The sequence below is a fragment of the Portunus trituberculatus genome, chromosome 44, assembly GCF_017591435.1.
Source record: "Portunus trituberculatus isolate SZX2019 chromosome 44, ASM1759143v1, whole genome shotgun sequence".
Classification (NCBI taxonomy): domain Eukaryota; kingdom Metazoa; phylum Arthropoda; class Malacostraca; order Decapoda; family Portunidae; genus Portunus; species Portunus trituberculatus.
The window spans coordinates 26200340-26222839 of NC_059298.1; the positions used below are offsets into that span (position 1 = coordinate 26200340).

At 41.1% G+C, this 22500-nt stretch overlaps 2 protein-coding genes and 1 pseudogene across 7 annotated transcripts in view; all 3 read left to right on the forward strand.

The window, feature by feature from the left end:
• Positions 1 to 22500, forward strand: part of LOC123518934 (neuromedin-U receptor 2-like) — a 302841-nt gene that overhangs the window by 139732 nt on the left and 140609 nt on the right. The gene's annotated exons all lie outside the window — the stretch shown is intronic.
• LOC123518761 lies at positions 8909 to 10297 on the forward strand (annotated as a pseudogene).
• On the forward strand, positions 9660 to 20128 carry LOC123518762 (zinc finger BED domain-containing protein 5-like). The gene is made up of 3 exons (XM_045279763.1): positions 9660 to 9741; positions 9881 to 10492; positions 20115 to 20128. Exons 1-3 carry the CDS (start codon positions 9660 to 9662, stop codon positions 20126 to 20128), a joined length of 708 nt encoding a protein of 235 aa, XP_045135698.1.

The following is a 22500-nucleotide window of genomic DNA, read 5'->3' on the forward strand; positions in this document are numbered from 1 at the left end:
GTAATTCACCTCGGTCGCCTACTGGTCACCCAGCCAGTCTTCCCCATTCCGGAGCGAGTTCAGAGCTCATAGACCGATCTTCGGGTAGGACTGAGACCACAACACATTCCACACACCGGGAAAGTGAGGCCACAACCCCTCGAGTTACATCCCGTACCTATTTACTGCTATGTGAACAGGGGCTACACATTAAGAGGCTTGCCCATTTGCCTCGCCGCGCCGTGTGTATGTGTGTGTGTGATATGAAAAAGACACCATTTTTCACTCCTAAAAACAAATATCAAGGTTTAAAAAATATAAAGAATTAGCCAGTGTAGTGTCTGAGGTGTATGTTGTAAGTAGGAAAGGAATACACAAATAGGAAGGGAATTCTAGAGTTTACCAATAAAAAGAATTAGAAAGTGAGGATACTAGATTACCACAAACAACCTGGTTAAAAACGTGAGGGTTGCATTGGTTTTATTCCTGTGTTCCTTTGTGTTTGTCCTACCTGTTTATACTTCTTTACCTCTGAAGTTGTTTGTCTTCCAAGTTCATTTGGTTCCCTTCCTTTCTCATTCCCTCCCTTCTATGCTGCATCAGTCTCATGTGTCCCTTCCTCTTCTTCCTCATCAACTTACGCAGATTACCTTCATCCTCGTCCTCCCCTTTTCTCTTCTTTCTTACTCTAGCTCTTTCTTGTCCCTTTTACCTCTCCTTATCCTCGCTGTACTTTCATTTCCTTTTGTCTTCCCGTCGTCCGTTTTCTCCCGTCTTCTGTTCAATGATTCGAAATTTTTTCCTGTTCGGTCTCTTCATCTTCCTCCTTCTTATCCTTATTGTGTGTCTCCTTTGTCTCCATTTTATCTTCCTTTCTCATCGTCTTTTTTTTCTTTTCCGTTATACTCTCTCCATTATTTTTGAATTTCCATTTTCTGGTTGTCAAATCTTTAGTCGAGGACCGCAGTAAGTTATGGAACCCTTGCCTCATTACTCTTCCCTCGGATGTGCCAAGACATTGCTAAAGGAATAGTTTTAGGCACGTATTCACAAATGCTTTTCTCTCACCGCGACTATTTTGAAAAGGCACAGAGCTGAATTATCACTCAAGACTGTTTCTCCTAAACCCTTTCAATGCCTGGATACATTTTTGCCTTGAGATTTATGTACAATTACACCATTTTATTGACATTAGGAAGGGTCTAAAAAGGTGAAAAGATTAATAGCAAGAGTCTTTACTATTCTAATCTCCCACAGAAGTTTCTGAAGTTATATAAAATCACCAAATAGTAAGTAGAATAAATATGGAAACGCGTCATGGTACTGAAGTGGTTAAAATAATGAAATTTTGTTAATCTATCATCAGAACCGTAAAAACATCATTGAAAACCCATTTACCTTCAATTTAAACATTTTGAATTACTGAAGGTGTGGTGTACAAGTGTTTTATATACCTGCCTTGACGTCACGAAAAATATCTCCTTCATAATTATTAAGTGGTGTGTATCGTTAACCCCTTCAGTACCATGACACGTTTCCTTATTTTTGGTGATTTTATACAGCTTCAAAATTCTGTGGGGGTTAAAATAGTGAAGAATCTGGCCATTAATCTTCTGATTTCCATAGACCCTTTTCAATGTAAAGAAAATCGTCTAATCATATCCAAAACTCGTAGTAAAAATGCGTCCCAGTACTGAAGGGGCTAATGATGTAGCGTTTACATTGCTTCTTTTGCAGCTTATCTTTATGTAAGTCTGTTTCTTCCATTCTATTTTCTTTTTTCCCATTCTTTTTTTCTACTTTTCCATTATCTTGCGTCCATTCATTTAAGGAACCATTAGAGTAATTTATCTTTATCCAATTGTCTAATTACTCTAAGTTCTTTGCATTTCTGTGTCGCTGAAGAAAGTACTGCTGGTCAGTTGATGATGATTTATTCCTCCGCATTTTATTTTTTTTATGTTCTGTAATTAGTATTCCATTTTGAACCTCTTTCTCTTCCCTCGGTCTAGGTAAATAATGAATAGTTGGGTCAGTGACTGAGCGGAAAGGTCTCATATGTCTAAATTTGCTATTGATTTTTGCTATCAGTGTTTGAATTTCACCACATGATTTAGATTTTCCTTGATATGTGTCTTATATTTAGTGTAGAATTGAATTTTGCTTTAGTCGATAGTTGTAATTTCTTCCTTTTTTTTTTTTTTTTTGCGGGACGATAATGCATCAATAACATTTTATTTATGCTCTTTGCTCACTCGCTGGTTCAGGCATTACATTCACTCACTTTATATCCGGCAAACCTATCCAGGAAGCAGGAAGTTGTGGGGTTTTTTTTCCTTTAGTTTTCCAAGCGAAAATGAGATTCTGGTGTTATTTCATGAGCACTTCAGGGAGCCATGAAGGTCTCCAAGGCACCGTAAAACCTCCACGTTTCCTTGGAATTGGATGATAGGCGAAGTATCTTCCTCTCTCGCTCCCTGTTGTTGCTCTCGCTTATTTTGTTCAAATTCTTTACTTAAAACACGTTGCAGTTATTAGTATTAAAATTTGTAGAAATAAAAAGAAAAATCTCCTGGCATATTTTGTTTATTACACATGTTTAGAACGGAGACATTACATTAGTTTTATATAATCGAGGAAAAATGTAATATAAACGAGGAAAGTTACATAAGCGAGGAAAAGTTTTATTATTTACCTATTTTATTTTCCCAGATCCTGTACACTACCTCTGCATGTTTGTATGTCTGTCGTCTGTTCTTGACCTGTCGCCTTTGTGAATGACGCATCATAAACTGCAAACTCCAGTAAATACAATTTTATACATGCTCATCCCACCTCCTGTTTTTCACCGAAGAACTTTACCAATCAACACAGGTTTGCGACATACATACACACTTTCCATTAAATGTGTGAACTTTCTGCTTTCAACGCCTGTATTACTCTCTGGTGCACACACACACACACACACACACACACACACACACACACACACACACACACACACACACACACACACACACACACACACACACACACACACACACACACACACACACACACACACACACACACACACACACAGGAAAAATATATGGGACGTTCTCTTTTTTTTTATAAACTTATTTTTTGAAATATTTGTGGACCGTGGTGCCCTGGCGAGATACGAGGGATGGGGATTTATTTGTCGCGCTGTAAATACGAGTATCACCTCAGGCCAAAGAGTCTTTTGAAATAGCGAGGCATATTCTATTTAGTTATTTGTTGATTTGATACGCAAAAATGGCCAGTATCGGAGGATATACTTTATGTGAGAGATGGCAGCAGCTGAAGACCATAAAGTAGTATAAGAAAATAAACACTTGAATAGATAAACGAGTGAATAAATGAAGCTTGTCACGATATGGCAATGACTCAAACTAAATCATAAAGACGAAGAGTATGTTACGAAATAAGTTATTCATTAGATAAGTGAAACAAACAAGATGAAATCCAATCAGTTTTGTGTTCCTATAGCTGAGTTTTGTCCATCCAACCAAACATTACTAAAAATCTTTCCTTCGAACTGTTCATCTCAGTACCTCCTTTTCTTCCGCACACAGAAATATGTTGCCTTGAGAATATCGTGGATGCCTCGGCGACACAACAAACACATTAATCCTACCAGCAGTACCAGGCAAAGGCAGCTCTGTTATTACCTCCCATTAACAGCAGAAACCACGGGCTACCACTAATAGAGAACACTATAAGGCACAGTCTCTTAGGGCCATCGTGGAGGTAACGGTGCTTATCCCTCCGTCAGTTGGCAGCAGATGACGTCGCCGCCTCCAGTGAAATTTCCTGTTTTTATTTTATTTATTTATTTTTTATTTGTTTTGTTTATCTTTATTTTTATTATTCATTTATTTATTTATTTATTTATTTATTTTTATTATTTTTTGTACGCGTGGGAGTGTGTTGGAGGAGGTAGCAAATTAGTCAAATGCATTAAAAGTGAATGGAATGTTTTAAAGATGACAGTGAATTGTAAACGAGGGAGGTTGTCTGTGTGTGTGTGTGTGTGTGTGTGTGTGTGTGTGTGTGTGTGTGTGTGTGTGTGTGAGAGAGAGAGAGAGAGAGAGACAGACAGACAGACAGACAGACAGACAGACAACACAGAAAGAGACGAGTGGATACATTAATCACGCTAGATAGGTGAGCAAAAGATGGTGAAAGCCGTGACAAATGACCTTTCCATCGATAATGTACAGTAAAATGGATAACCCTGTAGATAAAAAAAAAACACACACACACACTCACTCGTATACACCAGATACACTACTTCGATTTCACTTTTCGACATGAATTTATCTGCCCAAGTTTTTCCCAGTTATTATCGACAGAGGTGGGGGACGAGTCAAGAGCTGGTGAGTAGGAGAGGGAGAAGGAGCAGTGTGACCGAGGCGAGGCGAGGGAAGAGGTGCAGGGGAAGAGAATGAATGCCGTTAACAGGGAAAGCGAGAAGTCTGAAGAAAGGGAGAGCAGGAGGAGACCGAATCTTTTGTCTGGTGAAGGTTGAATTGTTTGAGAGAAAGAGAGAGAGAGAGAGAGAGAGAGAGAGAGAGAGAGAGAGAGAGAGAGAGAGAGAGAGAGAGAGAGAGAGAGTGAGGGAATGAATGTGAGGAAATTTAATTGAGTTCGTTGTTGTTTTTACCGTCCTAATGGAATTATCAGTATCATTGTTATTATTATTATTGTTGTTATTGTTGATGGTGCTACTACTACTACTACTACTACTACTACTACTACTACTACTACTACTACTACTACTACCAATACTACCACCCATCTGTTCTTATAAAGGCGATTGCACTTAGTAACATTTCTTTAACCTTTGATATTCAGATACAGCGGCCACTTTTTCATGCTATTATTTATGCTTAAAAGAGAGAAAATAGAGCAGGAGTGACTGGGTAAGACCAACTGCAGCCATTCAGTCTGGGAGAGTGAGGTACATCGCCCGTTCCATACATTAGCTATAGAGTCCAGCGATTGTCTACGCCTTTACATAACTACCCATTCCTATACTGTATGTCTCTGAAGCTCCTCGTCATTACTAAGAATAACTCCCGTCAGTCACCGTCACACATATACTACACATTAACTTAAACCTTTGTAGTGGAATATTCAGCACTCGCATGCTTCAAAATACGTAGAACGAGCCATCGCTGTTTATTCTTGCCCAACCGGATCTACCTTCCACACTGCAGAATAAACTCGTGGATCATGGCCAGTGAACCAGCATCACTGTAAAGTATTTTTGTTAAGCACTTGAGCACCTTGATGAATGTTACTGCGGATAAGTGTGTCTATTTAACAAAATCGTCTGGTAAGAAGCATGAATCATGGTATGTCCGCATTGCTAGTTTTATTCATACTTCTATTTCCTGCACCTCCCTCATTTTGTGTAATACTTACTTCGTTTCTTGATAATAGGACAGAATAATTATACTAAATTAAGTATGTTTAAGTTATAATTGCAGACCTAACGACGATAGTGAATGGTGACGGAAGGAAATGTTGGCAGAAAAAGATGAGTTGAGGGAAAAAGAGTGACAGGTAATTATGGATTATGATGGCATCGATAATGTGGTCAGGTAATGGGTGTTGACCTGAGGATGTAGTGAGTGTGTGTTGGGTAGAGACGGCTTGAGGATATGAGAAAGGGTGCTGGTTGGTCATAAATGTGATTATGCTCGTGAAAAATCAGCTGACGTGAACAAAATGCAGTTCATCCACTTCCAGCATAATGATTTAAGGCTTGTCCAGGAATAAAGCACCGGCTTGACCCTGATACACTAGGGAAAACCGTACGTACAAAAAGGAAAAAACATCACACACACACACACACACACACACACACACACACACACACACACACACACACACACACACACACACACATACACACACATAGTGGATAAGGTGGTGAGCGTGGGATCGGGCAGACGTCCACGCGTAGGTTCGAATCCCACCACGTACAGCCTTAAAACACTTTGCCATTTGTCGAGTGGTTTAAAGTTACCTACATGTCACCATGATACCCAGGTTCTAGGTGGTTACACTCAAGATGAGCTTGGGCGGTGATATGGGCCCTAATATGGGTTCCACTATAAATAAAATTGCCTGCGTCACTAATGGGCAGAAACTGAACATCGCTTCCCATACTTCAAGTGTGCCTACAGGCGCTATAGGCCTTACCGTAAAAAAAAACTCTCTCTCTCTCTCTCTCTCTCTCTCTCTCTCTCTCTCTCTCTCTCTCTCTCTCTCTCTCTCTCTCTCTCTCTCTCTCTCTCTCTCTCTCTCTCTCTCTCTCTCTCTCTCTCTCTCTCTCTCTCTCTCTCTCTCTCTCTCTCTCTCTCTCTCTCTCTCTCTCTCTCTCTCTCTCTCTCTCTCTCTCTCTCTCTCTCTCTCTCTCTCTCTCTCTCTCTCTCTCTCTCTCTCTCTCTCTCTCTCTCTCTCTCTCTCTCTCTCTCTCTCTCTCTCTCTCTCTCTCTCTCTCTCTCTCTCTCTCTCTCTCTCTCTCTCTCTCTCTCTCTCTCTCTCTCTCTCTCTCTCTCTCTCTCTCTCTCTCTCTCTCTCTCTCTCTCTCTCTCTCTCTCTCTCTCTCTCTCTCTCTCTCTCTCTCTCTCTCTCTCTCTCTCTCTCTCTCTCTCTCTCTCTCTCTCTCTCTCTCTCTCTCTCTCTCTCTCTCTCTCTCTCTCTCTCTCTCTCTCTCTCTCTCTCTCTCTCTCTCTCTCTCTCTCTCTCTCTCTCTCTCTCTCTCTCTCTCTCTCTCTCTCTCTCTCTCTCTCTCTCTCTCTCTCTCTCTCTCTCTCTCTCTCTCTCTCTCTCTCTCTCTCTCTCTCTCTCTCTCTCTCTCTCTCTCTCTCTCTCTCTCTCTCTCTCTCTCTCTCTCTCTCTCTCTCTCTCTCTCTCTCTCTCTCTCTCTCTCTCTCTCTCTCTCTCTCTCTCTCTCTCTCTCTCTCTCTCTCTCTCTCTCTCTCTCTCTCTCTCTCTCTCTCTCTCTCTCTCTCTCTCTCTCTCTCTCTCTCTCTCTCTCTCTCTCTCTCTCTCTCTCTCTCTCTCTCTCTCTCTCTCTCTCTCTCTCTCTCTCTCTCTCTCTCTCTCTCTCTCTCTCTCTCTCTCTCTCTCTCTCTCTCTCTCTCTCTCTCTCTGGTTGAAGTCTCTGGTTGACGCTGACAAACCAACTGTTTCGATGTTTGTATCACTATTTTTCACGACACGCTGTTGAGTCTGCCTTTGATTCAAGACAAATTGGGTTGAGTGGGAGGGCGACACACTGCCTGTTTTCCACCCTCACAAGTGCCCACGTGTAATCAATTATCAATACACAAAAAGTATTGCAGTCTTCATCCTGTCAGCTTCCCTTTTGCTACTCTTAATTCGAGCCAGAGTGCGGCCATCCCCTTGGAACCAGCAGCAGTTCGGTCTTGTGCTGGGTACGCTTCACTGGGAATGCATTACTGTCACAGCCACACGAGCCAGAGCAGTAACACAGACAGACCAGGACCAAACACAGTTTCAAGTTAGGAAAGATTGCAAGATATTCTATTCTGACACTTTTAGATGTCCTTAACCATTGTACAGATGGCCCGCAACTTAATCGATGCTGGCCTTCAATCTCTTACACACACACACACACACACACACACACACACACACACACACACACACACACACACACACACACACACACACACACACACACACACACACACACACACACACACACACACACACACACACACTACACTTGCTTGCTTGCTTGTTATTATGATCAAAGTCAAGAAAAAAACTGTATTCAACTCCCTTGCTACATTATAATTATTATTTATCTATTTATTTTATTTCATCAATATTTTTTTTTCGGCGGCTTCAGTGAATTTTTCGGCTCTCTTTAGAGTTTGCATTTCCCTTATTTTCTTTTAGTTTATTATAGATTTTTCCAAAGAATGGACTACTTATAGTCCAGTGATTCTCAAACTGGGAGCCATGGCCCCTTAGGGGGGATTGGTGGGCTACTGGATAGTATACATTTCTGAATTATGTTAGGAATCTGAATTGAAAAAAACAATAATAATAATGCATCACTGTACTGGCAAAGAATTTTTTTTTTTTTTTATTAAGTTGACAATATATTTTTTTACATAATATTGTCACGAATGTACCTACGTATGTATGTATGTATGTGTGCCACATTGTACTTGCTTGTACAGTGTATGATAAAAAGCGCAGAGGATAACGAATGCGTATGAGACGGTTGAGAGACGGGTGAGTCATCAGGACACAGAAGGAGAGAAGCGATCCGTGATCTGATGTCACTGTGGCCTGGGATATCACCACGTAAACATGTAGGTGTAATTGATTCTAAAAAATATAATGTATTACATGTTTTGTTCCACAATTATAAATGCGGTCGCTGCTTTTCGTGTGTGAAATATTTATACTCTTCATTTATCACTTTATCATTTTTTGGTATCATTGTTTTTCATGCTCATTCCCGTCATGGGTATTCATGTTTTTTTTTTTTTTTTTTTTTTTTTAGTGCTAATGTTGATGTGACTCACTATTCTTCTCATTATCTCGATTGAGGCAGTGCTTGTCAAAGGAGACGTGTTCTTGCTGTTAGAAAATACATTTCAGCTTGCTAGCTTGAGTGAGAATGTTTAAAATTTTATCTTCTTTATTCTCTCTATGTGTATGTTTGTGTATGACTGTTTGTGCATAAAATGTGAGTCCATGGATCTGTTATGTATGCTGATATTTGTGTGTTTGTTATTTCATCAGTTGTCCTAGTGGTCTGTCCTTCACTATCATTCTTTTGTCTTCATATTGACATACTCAATGTTTCTTCTGATGTCCTGTCTTCTTTATTTTCCCAAGATTTGTGATGGCTACCAGTGTTACTGAGAAGCGGAAGTACAGTGAAGAGTACATTAACTACGGCTTTACTTCAATCCTCGCTGATGGCATCGAGAAATCTGAGTGTGTACTGTGCTTTAAAGTGCTGGGGAACGATTCTATGAGGCCTAGTAAGTTGAAGCACCATTTGCAGACCATCCATCCACATTATGCTGAGAAAGACCCAATTTCTTCAGGCGCCACAAAATTAGTTTGGGAAAACAGAAACTGGATGTGACCGGTGCTTTCCAACAACAGACCTCAAGTGTAGTTGAGGCATCATACGAGGTTGCCCTCGAAATAGCGAAGCAAAAGAAGCCCCACACAATTGGTGAAGCCCTAATCAAGCCTCGTACTTTAAAGATGGTCAAGCGTGTTCTTGGAGATGCAAGTGAACGTAAAATTCAACAAATTTCCTTGTCAAACTACACAGTGAAGCGGAGAATTAATGAAATGTCAGTTGACATAAAGGAAAAAGTGATACGGAGATCAAATCATCTCCAACTGGTATGTTTGGAATACAGCTGGATGAGTCAACGGATGTGAGTTCTTGTGCACAGCTACTCGTGTTGGTTAGGTGTGTTTTCTTGTGTGATGTCAAGGAAGAATATGTGTTATGTACACAGCTTGAGACCACCACAAAAGCTGAGGATGAGATGGAAAAGCTATCTTCTTTCTTCAAGGCTAACAGGATCCCATGGGAAAATTGTTATGGAGTCTGTACAGACGGGGCTCCAGCGATGCTGGGATCAAAATCCGGGTTTCAAAAACGTATCAAGGAAGTATCTCCGAATGTCAAGGGAATTCACTGTATGATCCAAGGTTTGGACTGGCGTCGAAAACCCTCCCTGATGAACTTTGCAAGATCATGGAGGCTGTTGTCAAATGAGTCAACTTTGTAAAAGCTGGAGCTCTGAACTTTCACCTTTTCCAGAACTTTTTTGTGGAGACATGGTTTCAGGGCATGAAGCTCTCCTCTGGGTTTCCAAGGGCAATGTTGTGAATCGAGTGTTTGAACTTTGGGGGGAGCTTAAATTGTTCCTGGAAATCCAAGGGAAAAATGATCTGGTGAGTCACCTCAATATGGTTTTGTGGGAGCCACGTCTAGCATATTTAGCAGGTATATTTCAGCAGCTAAATAGGTTGAATCTGAAGCTACAAGGCGAGGAAAGAAATGTGTTTCACCTAATGGATTGCCTTCGTGGATTTCTTGCCAAGCTCCAGAATTGGCGAAGTAAAGTCGGTGCCGGGAATGTTGCCATGTCTGAAAACCTTTCAGCTGTCCTTGACGAAGACGAAAATAGTCTGCTTGACCCATTACTTAAAACTGAAATCACTCAGCATCTGAAATCCTTGGAAAGTGAACTTAATATGTACTTCCCAGAATTCGAGGAGGAAGAAGGGAAGTTGGTAAGGAATCCATTCTGTGGCATTCTTGATGTTACTACAATTCCCAGTGAAGTTCAGGACGAGTTCCTTGATCTCAAACATGATTCTGCTGCCAAAGATCTCTGTGAAGAAAAATCTGTGAATGTATTCTGGTGTTCAATGCATCACTCATATCCAAAAGTCAGTGAGATTGCACTTCGACTACTCTTGCCTTTTTCAACTACCTATTTATGTGAGTCTGGTTTCTCCACCCATCCGTAAATCAAGAATACGAGCCGGAACCGATTGGATGTGGAGTCCGACATAAGATGTGCACTGTCAGCGACACAACCTCGGATTCGTCAACTGACTGAAAAGAAACCCTGTCACCTTCCCACTGATGTGTGATGCAGAGGCTAATAACTGAACTTTTCTCAACCATATTCAAATCTGATAGTGTCCGCTAGTCTTTTGTAGTCTGGTGATGTAAATTAAGCATATCAAAGAAATCTATCCAACATAAGATAATTGTGACTGTAATTGTAAATTGTAATAAAGCAAGGGTGTTCTCTTCATCAACATTCTGTCTTATCTTATTACTTTTTTTGGAGGGGTAGGCTTTGGGAGGAAAATGAAGGGGAGCCACACCAGTATTGAGAATTCATGACGGGAGGAATGGAGTGAAAAAGTTTGAGAATCACTGACTAATACACACCTATAAACAAATATTTGCCATACAAGCCATTGAGTGAATACATAATTACAGAGGAGATAATTATAGACCTCATTATTATTACTATCATAGGCCGAGCTCATTGTTTAGAGGCAGCCGTGCAGACACCGCGCCACAGAACCGCCAGTATGATTCTCTATTTATTCGAGTTATTTTCCAATTTCTCTATGAACGGCACCGAGTCAGACAGGAACCCTCGCCAGACCACGTTCACTTCAGATCTTGCTACTATGGGAAGTCTGCCGCTAGTCTTGATGAATAGATGAATAGAAAGACAGGTGAACACACACACACACACACACACACACACACACACACACACACACACACAATATTTGGATGGTGGAGATAGTGGTGAATTATTTTTGTTATCCATTATTTTTATCGTTGTTGTTATTATTATTATTATTATTATTATTATTATTATTATTATTATTATTATTATTATTATTTTGGTTCTTGTTCTTGGTGGTGGTGGTGGTATTGGTGGTGGTGTTCTTGTTGATGTTATCGTTATCGTTATTATTATTATTATTATTATTATTATTATTATTATTATTATTATTATTATTATTATTATTATTATTATTATTTGTTGTTGTTGTTGTTATTTTTTATTATTATTATTATTATTATTATTATTATTATCATTATTATTATTGTTATTCTTATTTTTGTTATCTTTATTGTTGTTCCTGTTATCGTTATTATTATTATCATTATTATCTATTATCATTATTATCTATTATCATTATTATTATTATTATTATTATTATTATTATTATTGTTGTTTTTGTTGTTATTAATGTTGTTATTATATTCATTATTATTATAGTTATTGTTGTTATCATTTTTATTATTATTATTATTATTATTATTATTATTATTATCGTTTTCATCTTCTTCGTTATCATCTTTATTATTATTATTATTATTATTATTATTATTATTATTATTATTATTATTACTATTATTACTATTGTTGCTGCTGCTGCTGTTTTTATACTCTTTTGTGCTTTCGTAAACTTCTTTCGTTATGTTACCAGAGTAATATTTCGAATGGACAAACCCATTACGACACGGATAAGTCTAATGACCATAAGTTTAGTAATTTATTTCAAGTGACCTAATTACAAGTAAATTGCTTTTAGAGCATCACCGTGCTCTAAATGAGTGAGGCGGACTGATGTTGGCAAGGCGTTTCTGGTCATTAGTGTAACAAAGTGCCTGTTCATTAATGTTTCTACTGTCGTCCTCGCCATCATATTTCTACTGGAAATAACCATTATTCACATAGGAGAAGTTGTTTATCGTGTGCTGCTCAGCTTCCCAGTTCATAATCATCAGGCGCCTCAACGTGGGTATGCACAGGCGCTTTCACTTTAACGTTTGTATTTTTTTTAATACTGCATCATGTAATGGTGTCTGATAAACAGTTTTCAAAACATGGTAAACTCCCAGTAGGATTCGGATGTTTATAGAAATTTAACCTGCTTTAAGTTTGCATCAGTGTTTCACTTTCCTCGGCTTACCACTGCAGGGCTTCAAGGTTAGGAAGCGCTCCTCCGTCATGTGTCTACAACTGAAGTATGTGGCCAGCTAGTCAATGAGAAGTCAGTTATCCCTTTACTTTTTTATTATAAAGCTAAAGTTCTTCACAGGACAACAAAGGAATCACACAACACAATCACGCTACTGTCTCCCCCTCTGATTGTTTTGGAGATAATGTCTAAAAGGAAAAAGCGTCGATGCTTGACTGACTACTCGGTTTCAAATTAGTCTGGACGTTTTTCATTAAAGGAAAACTTTATGAATCTCTCTCTCTCTCTCTCTCTCTCTCTCTCTCTCTCTCTCTCTCTCTCTCTCTCTCTCTCTCTCTCTCTCTCTCTCTCTCTCTCTCTCTCTCTCTCTCTCTCTCTCTCTCTCTCTCTCTCTCTCTCGTCTCGTTTCTTGTTTTTTATTTATTTATTTACTTATTTCATTCATTTACTTATTTCAGTCATTTACTTATTTCAGAAGACGGTCACTTTACCCTCCTCCCTTCCTTGTCTTTCACCCACTCAGCCTTCTGCACCATCCCACTCTCCCTTATGCCTCATCATGAAGCCTCTCACACTCTTCCTACTCTCCTCTGAATTCCCCGGACTCTCGTTCACTCTTGCTTCCTATACTGCACCTCATCCATTCTCTATCCCTCGCTTTCCTCCTCAACCGATTTTCCATTTGCCCACACCCGCTTTAGCACCTCCCCTGCTTCCCGTCCTCCGTTCATCCGTCCATCTTCCAATCCTTCCCCTTCCCTTCCTTCCATCTTTCCTTGTTTCCTTCCCCCTACCATCATCCTTCCCATCCCCCATTCCCATCTTTCAGCTCAAGGTCAATCCTGCTTTGTTTTGCTCCATCCTCCTCAAGCCGCAGCAGGAGACCGGAGTGGTGCCCATCAGAGGAACCAAAACAATTACCTTACATCACTACCGCTATTACCATTATTGATATTACTGTTATTAATGTGGATATACCAACAACAACATCAACGTCAAAAACAACAACAGAATAACTAATGATGATATCGGTACAGCTACAACAAAAATATCAACAAAAATTGAAATTGGTATTAATACTTATTACTTCTACTACTGCTACTAATACTACTACCACTACTACTACCACTATTTCTACCACTACTTCACACCCACCCACACACACACACAAACACACACACACACACACACACACACACACACACACACACACACACACACACACACACACACACACACACACACACACACACACACACACACACACACACACACACACCCGAAGCACAAGATCGCATAGTAAAAAGCTGAGAAAGGGAAGATGTCTGAGAGATATTAAAAAATATAGTTTCCCGCAGAGATGTATTGAGACGTGGAACAGTTTAGATGAAGAAGTAGTGTCTGCAACGAGTGTGCACACTTTTAAAGTAAGATTGGATAAGTCTAGATATGGAGACGGGGCCACACGAGCATAAAGCCCAGGCCCTGTAAAACTACAACTAGGTAAATACAACTAGGTAAATACACACACACAGTTTTTGACAATTATTCAGAATTTATATACATAAAAATCTTATCATTCTTGTTAGTGAGTATGATGAGAAATTTATTTGTTGAATTTTAATATACACATTTTTCACTTAACTCTTGTCTTACGAATTACACGAACAATTAACGAGCTACAGATGCAGGCCTTTCTACTTATTCTGATTCACAGTGTTCACTTCACTCTTATAACATTATTCATTTTATTTTTTCCTTGTAAAGCTAAAAACTCTGATTATATTACCTTCTCTCCCTACGCCTCTGACTGCTTCAAGGGAGGAATAACAAAACACGTCTCAAATCTAAATTGGACAGTAGATTAGAACTCTCTTCTCAGCTTTTGGGGAGAAGTTGGAATTAACCTTTTTACAGCTCCTAGCCTCCTGGTAATCTTCCCTTCCACTTAAAGAAAAAGAATGGTGCGCCACAGCCATACTTTCTCACTGGTTAAAAGAAAATTCACTCTTTCAACACTCAGTTGGTACGAAGTTTTAATAGTTTATCTTCTGTCTTCTTCATCTTCGTCTTCGTTTATATAATTGATTTTTCTATCGATAAAGATAAATGATACGAAAATACTGAGATAAATGATTTCCCCACAGACTGATTTTTCATGTATGATTAACAGCGGCAAAATTTTAATCGAGTTTAACAATTCATAAAACTTTTCACCCAGTTGTTGCGTATGCATATTGGATTGTAGTGCTGTATCGGTAATGAGGACTGTGCCTGTGAATCATTGTTGTCTATTGTAGTGGTGGTGAGGGGAGAACTAATCGCTTCCACTCGATGACCAAATAAGCGTGAGGGGAAAACAACACCTCAACCATGCAACATTAAATATTCCAGGCCAGAAAGTTGATAATCCAAGTTCATCCTCCCGTGTCAAATACATTAAAAATAGCGTGTGTGTTTCAGTGTAACGTGTGCGCCTCTCAGATACACACACGCAACATATGTCCATTTCTTCATCCACAGCTTTGTACACACCTCTTAAACTTGTTGTATTTATGCATTGGTGGTAATGTAAACCTCAGTTACATATGTACCCCATGACACCTTGTGAACCTTGTGAACTCTTCAAACACACACACACACACACACACACACACACACACACAGTACATATGCATCAATCAGGCTCTGGTTTCACATTATCTCTATTGTCATCGCTTTCCCCTCTTCTCCCCTCACAGTCAGCTCCCTAACGTAATTTTTTTCCCCTTAACATATCATACCCAAGATAATTTAATTGATGAATGCAGCGTTAATTTGCTTGTCTTTGTTGTTGCTCTTGCTGAGAGAGAGAGAGAGAGAGAGAGAGAGAGAGAGAGAGAGAGAGAGAGAGAGGCAGGCGCTAAATTGTTGGATGGACTCAGAAAAACAAGAGAAACCCAATCTCCACCACACGTTGCGTTTTTACTGACTGGCTTGCGTCTGCTCTGAAGGTTAGCGGGTCAGGTGAACACGCCACCCACCACTCCTCTCTTCTCACGCCCATTGCCTGAAAAAAGTGAGGAAGTAACAACAATGGTCCAGGAAGCTAGGAAAATAAATGTGCACAGCTATAACAGTATAGTTCCTTACACAATTTCTCTCTCTCTCTCTCTCTCTCTCTCTCTCTCTCTCTCTCTCTCTCTCTCTCTCTCTCTCTCTCTCTCTCTCTCTCTCTCTCTCTCTCTCTCTCTCTCTCTCTCTCTCTCTCTCTCTCTCTCTCTCTCTCTCTCTCTCTCTCTCTCTCTCTCTCTCTCTCTCTCTCTCTCTCTCTCTCTCTCTCTCTCTCTCTCTCTCTCTCTCTCTCTCTCTCTCTCTCTCTCTCTCTCTCTCTCTCTCTCTCTCTCTCTCTCTCTCTCTTCTAAACATGTGAATAGTGGAATTGTTCAGTATTAACAATATATGCATCGTCTTTACTAGCAAAGGAAAGGAAATGAAGATGTATTTCTCCTGAGATTCGAGTAGAGCGGTGATCGGAGATGGTCGAGCATTATTTCCTTATTCTAAAACGTGAATGTGAAATAAAATGAAGCGCTCGTGCGTCTTCCGGAGATAACTAGCCAACCCGCCAGCTACAGTGGAAATTAGAAGGGCTAAAGGAGCGAAATGCACTGAATTCCCTCGCAAAGATAACTTCATGACATCACTCCAGGGACGGTAAATGTTCATGTCAGGCGCAAGAAATGCCCGTAAAAGTGTTGTAGAAGAGAGATGCACAGTTAATTAAGTTTAAGCTATCTCCATCAGGGAATAGCGAAACTTCCACCAATGTAACAATGTACGTAATGTTGTTGTTTTTTTTCCTACATGCAGGAGGAGAAAGGTTTTTGATAGACTGAAGGGGAGAGGGAGGCCAGGAGGAAAAAAAGGGAGCTAGATAAAACTGTGTCATGGCGGCTGATGGTACAGGCACATAAAGGCCTAGCCATGCCCCAGTGCACTAGCTCATCTCCACTGCACTGTGTTTTACTCGCTCGCTGGCTCTGCTACCCATGTTACCTGCCCTAAAACATATATTCACCCGTGTTTGTCTATCTGCCTACATCCGTACCCGCCTGCCTGTCTGTGTGTCTGTCTGTTTCTCTTTTTATTCGTAAAGGAGATCTCTCTAAAAGTTTCCACGGTTCTCAGCACATAGTCATAATAGTAAGCAACAGTGTTTGTAGTTTAGTCTCCACGTATCCCATGCATACAAAACATACAAAAAATACTGTCCACCTCTGAATGTGTTGCATGTCTGTCTCATATATGCCTGACAGTGAGCTGTACTTTATATTGAGAGTCACCTTTACAACACCTTCTTTTTAAATGTCACGCTATTCATAAACTCACATGTCGCAATCTCTTTGATATTCGGGATTGATAGTCTTGTTTGTCTTCCCTTCTCAAGACAGTTATCTCCTCCTCTGCATAAATTTAAGTCTCTTATGCTCAGAAGTTTTCTTTCCCTCACATCACTCTCCTTTGTTTTCCTCTTGGTGTATATCATAGTTCCTGCTTCTCTGCCTCGTATTCCCAAACACTTCAGTACTTCGCCTCCATTATTTCAAAAAGCTTTATCTAAATTTATACGGGTTTTCAGGGTGTTTTTACGGTTCTAGAGTCAGATTGTCAAGATTTCTACATTATTAACCGGAGAAACACTCTTGAAAACCCCGCTAATCATCTCTGTGGTCTTGGAAAATAGGCGTGGTGAAAGAACTGATCGTTTCTAAATACGGGCCTTTCATATTTCCACCCAGTGCAGCGATCTTTGGGTTAATATACAACGGATTTCACGTTTATACATCTAAATTGAATATATATATGAAAAGATTTGCCTGTTTCATTTTTGTAATCAGTATTTCTCTGTATTTTAGTATTCCACCACTATAAATTCAGTGTACTAATTAATTTTGTGTGTTTTTGTTGTGTTTACTCACCGAGGCGCTCCTCTAAATAAGCCTGACAATTTCCATTCGCTAACCACTGCCACTCTCGCACCAGTAACCCGTGTGCCATTAGGGGTGAAAATCCCAGGATGAACATAAGGTATATCTCTGTACCATTCATTTTGTGCGTCCTGGACCTATTTCAGCTTAGCTTAATTAGATTACAAACATACTAGGCAGCCACGTTGGTGTAAAAAGGTGGATTTTCCTCCTAGCCTGTAGATTTTTTTTTTTTTATTTGCTTATATTTATATTTTATTTATCATTTATTTTTTTTTCTAAGAGTCTTGTCGTCCAGCGCTATATGACCTGCTTGTTGTGGTGCTAAATACAGTACATTAATCATCTCTCTCTCTCTCTCTCTCTCTCTCTCTCTCTCTCTCTCTCTCTCTCTCTCTCTCTCTCTCTCTCTCTCTCTCTCTCTCTCTCTCTCTCTCTCTCTCTCTCTCTCTCTCTCTCTCTCTCTCTCTCTCTCTCTCTCTCACACACACACACACACACACACACACACACACACACACACGCGCGCGCGCTCGACTCACAATCGAGAGGGCCGGGTTCGAGTCCCGGGAAGCGGCGAGGCAAATGGGCAAGCCTCTCAATGTGTGGCCCCTGTTCACCTAGCAGTAAATAGGTACGGGATGTAACTCGAGGGGTTGTGGCCTCGCTTTCCCGGAGTGTGTTGTGTGTTGATGTGGTCTCAGTCCTACCCGAAGATCGGTCTATGAGCTCTGAGCTCGCTCCGTAATGGGGAAGACTGGCTGGGTGACCAGTAGGCGACCGAGGTGAATTACACACACACACACACACACACACACACACACACACACACACACACACACACACACACACACACACACACACACACACCTGTATGATGAATATTCCACGTTCCTTCATTTTGCTTCCTCTCTTATCTTTTGTCTTTTCTATCTTTTTTTTCTATTCCTATCCTTTTTCCTTCTCTCCTCCTTGCGTGTCCACATTTTTCCTTCCACTGCCACCATCAACCTAACCGCAACCACCCCCACCACTGCTACCTCCACCGCCACCGCCGCCGCCACTGCCACCGCCACCGCCACCGTTGCCGCCGCCATCCGAGTCAACATTTTGAGTGGATCATACGAGGTCTTACGTAGCAAAAATATCGTGTGTAGCCTTTGTGGAATATTTTCTTTCACAAAAGGATATTGTATTTGTATATCATTTTGTATAAAACGCTGGAATATTGGAAGGCAACCATCCCCCGTTTCTCTTTTTCTGTTGGTAACGTCATGTAAGAAAGAAATGAGAGAAAAACATAATAAGGAGATGAAACAAGATTTTTTTTTTATGTAAGAGGGAAACAGGCCAAGGGTAACAAAAAATGTGATAGAAAAAAAAAAGGCCCACTGAGGTGCCGGTCCCTAAAAAGTCAAAGGAAAGGGGACAACTTGGCTGGTATAGGAGTCATCATTTTATTTTATTTTTTCCCAATTTTAAATCTTGAGTGAAGAATGTATGTGTAACTAAGTGCATGTAGTTTTGTGTGAAGGAAGAGAGTTGTCTTTAGAGGGCAGGCTGTGACTGTCCCCTTGTGTTGTGAGACACAAAGGGAAACGTTCACTGAGGTCACAGCTGGCTTTAATGATAAGTTCACAGCACACCTAAACCAGTGCTATTAGACCTCACCAGAAGTAATTATCGTTTCGGCAGATGTCTACTGCCTCCTCCATATAATAGTATGCAACTCATGTAAACGTGTGTGTGTGTGTGTGTGTGTGTGTGTGTGTGTGTGTGTGTGTGTGTGTGTGTGTGTGTGTGTGTGTGTGTGTGTGTGTGTGTGTGTGTGTGTGTGTGTGTGTGTGTGTCTGCGTGTGTGTGTGTGTGCGTGTGTGTGTAAGTCAGAATATCATGAATCAGAATGAGTCAGAAGTTACGCAGTTGATGTCCTTGGAAGCATGTCACACGAGAACACTGTGTGGTTGTGTACTGTTTAATTAATATCTATCGCCTGTCATAACCAGTGACGCACGAGTGCTGTTCTAAGGTAGCCATCCGTGTGTCTCCTGCCTTGCTCGATTGGTTATTAGGTAGACGATAGTCTTTTTGTTTCTTGTGAGCATCTGTATTATTAAAGGCCAGAGAGCACTCCGGGAGATTGTCTTTACCTGATGGATTAGTTACGTAGTTGCTTCCACCACAACCCACACGACTCGTTTAAGATTTGCTATTAGGTGAAGAAATATCCGAGCCAACACGCACTGCCAGTCATGGAACCAATAGTTAGATCATACATTCTTTCGCTATACCGAGTTTCTTTTCTATTTCACCTGTGTTGAATGTGGCTGTTTAGCTCATTCGCAACCACAATCTTCCCAACCACCACTACCACCACTACCTTTATCAGTAATCGAGTATTCACCCTTTGTAAACTCCATCGCCGCCCTGACCTTCACCACTGTTGTGCTGACCAGGAGGGCGTGGTGGAATTGTGAAAGTCAACGAAGCTTGCTGCCGCCTAATGCCACTGTGGTGACAAGAAGGACATGCGTGCTGACTCCCCCTCTGCTACCTGTGACTCCCACTCTGGATTGTTTACAGATGCTGACGGCTAGACTTGTCATGTGCTATATCACACACACACACACACACACACACACACACACACACACACACACACACACACACACACACACACACACACACACACACACACACACACACACACACACTCTCTCTCTCTCTCTCTCTCTCTCTCTCTCTCTCTCTCTCTCTCTCTCTCTCTCTCTCTCTCTCTCTCTCTCTCTCTCTCTCTCTCTCTCTCTCTCTCTCTCTCTCTCTCTCTCTCTCTCTCTCTCTCTCTCTCTCTCTCTCTCTCTCTCTCTCTCTCTCTCTCTCTCTCTCTCTCTCTCTCTCTCTCTCTCTCTCTCTCTCTCTCTCTCTCTCTCTCTCTCTCTCTCTCTCTCTCTCTCTCTCTCTCTCTCTCTCTCTCTCTCTCTCTCTCTCTCTCTCTCTCTCTCTCTCTCTCTCTCTCTCTCTCTCTCTCTCTCTCTCTCTCTCTCTCTCTCTCTCTCTCTCTCTCTCTCTCTCTCTCTCTCTCTCTCTCTCTCTCTCTCTCTCTCTCTCTCTCTCTCTCTCTCTCTCTCTCTCTCTCTCTCTCTCTCTCTCTCTCTCTCTCTCTCTCTCTCTCTCTCTCTCTCTCTCTCTCTCTCTCTCTCTCTCTCTCTCTCTCTCTCTCTCTCTCTCTCTCTCTCTCTCTCTCTCTCTCTCTCTCTCTCTCTCTCTCTCTCTCTCTCTCTCTCTCTCTCTCTCTCTCTCTCTCTCTCTCTCTCTCTCTCTCTCTCTCTCTCTCTCTCTCTCTCTCTCTCTCTCTCTCTCTCTCTCTCTCTCTCTCTCTCTCTCTCTCTCTCTCTCTCTCTCTCTCTCTCTCTCTCTCTCTCTCTCTCTCTCTCTCTCTCTCTCTCTCTCTCTCTCTCTCTCTCTCTCTCTCTCTCTCTCTCTCTCTCTCTCTCTCTCTCTCTCTCTCTCTCTCTCTCTCTCTCTCTCTCTCTCTCTCTCTCTCTCTCTCTCTCTCTCTCTCTCTCTCTCTCTCTCTCTCTCTCTCTCTCTCTCTCTCTCTCTCTCTCTCTCTCTCTCTCTCTCTCTCTCTCTCTCTCTCTCTCTCTCTCTCTCTCTCTCTCTCTCTCTCTCTCTCTCTCTCTCTCTCTCTCTCTCCTGCACCGTGGACTTGGTGCAGGACTTGAAAAGAAATCATGCTCGACTGTACTAACATCTAGAATAGTAACTATATTTACAGCAAACAATTTGGAAACATTAAATCCACATCCATCTCGCACGACCTTGTCAACAGCCACAGCCACCTGGACAAACGAAACACCTTTGTAGATGTTTATTTTGTGGACTTTAGGAAAACCTTTGATCTTGCTGACCGCTTTATCGTCGTAAACAAAGCCATTAGTTTTGGTCTCCCTCTCAATTCGGTAGCGTGGCTCGCCGACTTCTTTTCGGGGAGGCGGCAGGCAGTCACTCCGCTATCAGTGCTCCGTCGCCATTTTCCAACATTTGACATGTGGGGTCCTTCAAGGCACCAAGATGAGTCCACTGAGCTTCTTCCTGCACATGAACACTGGAAATAAGTGGACGACTGCACCACTGTCATCCTAGTCAACAATAAAAACTGACTTCTCGCCACTGCAAGCAATTCAGGAGCTGCTGCAGGCGTGGGCGAGAACAGATCGACAATTCAACCACGGCAGGACTGTAATGGTGCATGTCTGTATCTCCTCAGAGTCAGTGATCCCTTCCCAGCTTTCGTGTTTCAATGTATTATTTAAACACAGAGCAATACCGTGCCTAACCGCCATTATTAGCAGTAATGTTATTATTTTTACTACTACTACTACTACTACTACTACTACTACTACTATTACTACTACTACTACTACTACTACTACTACTACTACTACTACTACTTTTCTACTGCTACTATTTCTACTACTATTTCTACTACTACTAATAATAATAATAAAAATAATAAAAATAATAATAATAATAATAATACCATTACCAACTACTACTACTACTACTACTACTACTACTACTACTACTACTACTACTACTACTACTACTACTACTACTACTACTACTATCATGATTTACACACACAAAGTAATGCCGTGCCCAACCACAACAAAGGCAGGACCAACAAAACACAAGCATGTGGTGGTGGCAAGATTAACGCAGAGCAATGGGATAATGATACTCACCTATTGTCTTGATTTATAGCAGTTATCTTCGTGTTAATTGAGATGCATGTGAAACGTACGGTCAAAATAGAAGTAGGTACAGTGAAATCATGCGTGCTTTGGGGTGCGAGGGGTCTCCAAGCGCACGGGTTCGAATCCTGTCCACGGTCCGAGTGTAGGTTGGTCTTCCTTACTCGGGGCAATGGTTTCCTACTGGGTGGGCTTTGAGATAGGAGGTACCC

Coding starts and splice junctions, on each gene's coding strand:
- LOC123518762 (XM_045279763.1), top strand. CDS start 9,660: ATGCTGGGATCAAAATCCGGGTTTCAAAAACGTATCAAGGAAGTATCT. Junction 9,742..9,880: donor AATTCACTGTATGATCCAAG/GTTTGGACTGGC, acceptor ACATGGTTTCAG/GGCATGAAGCTCTCCTCTGG.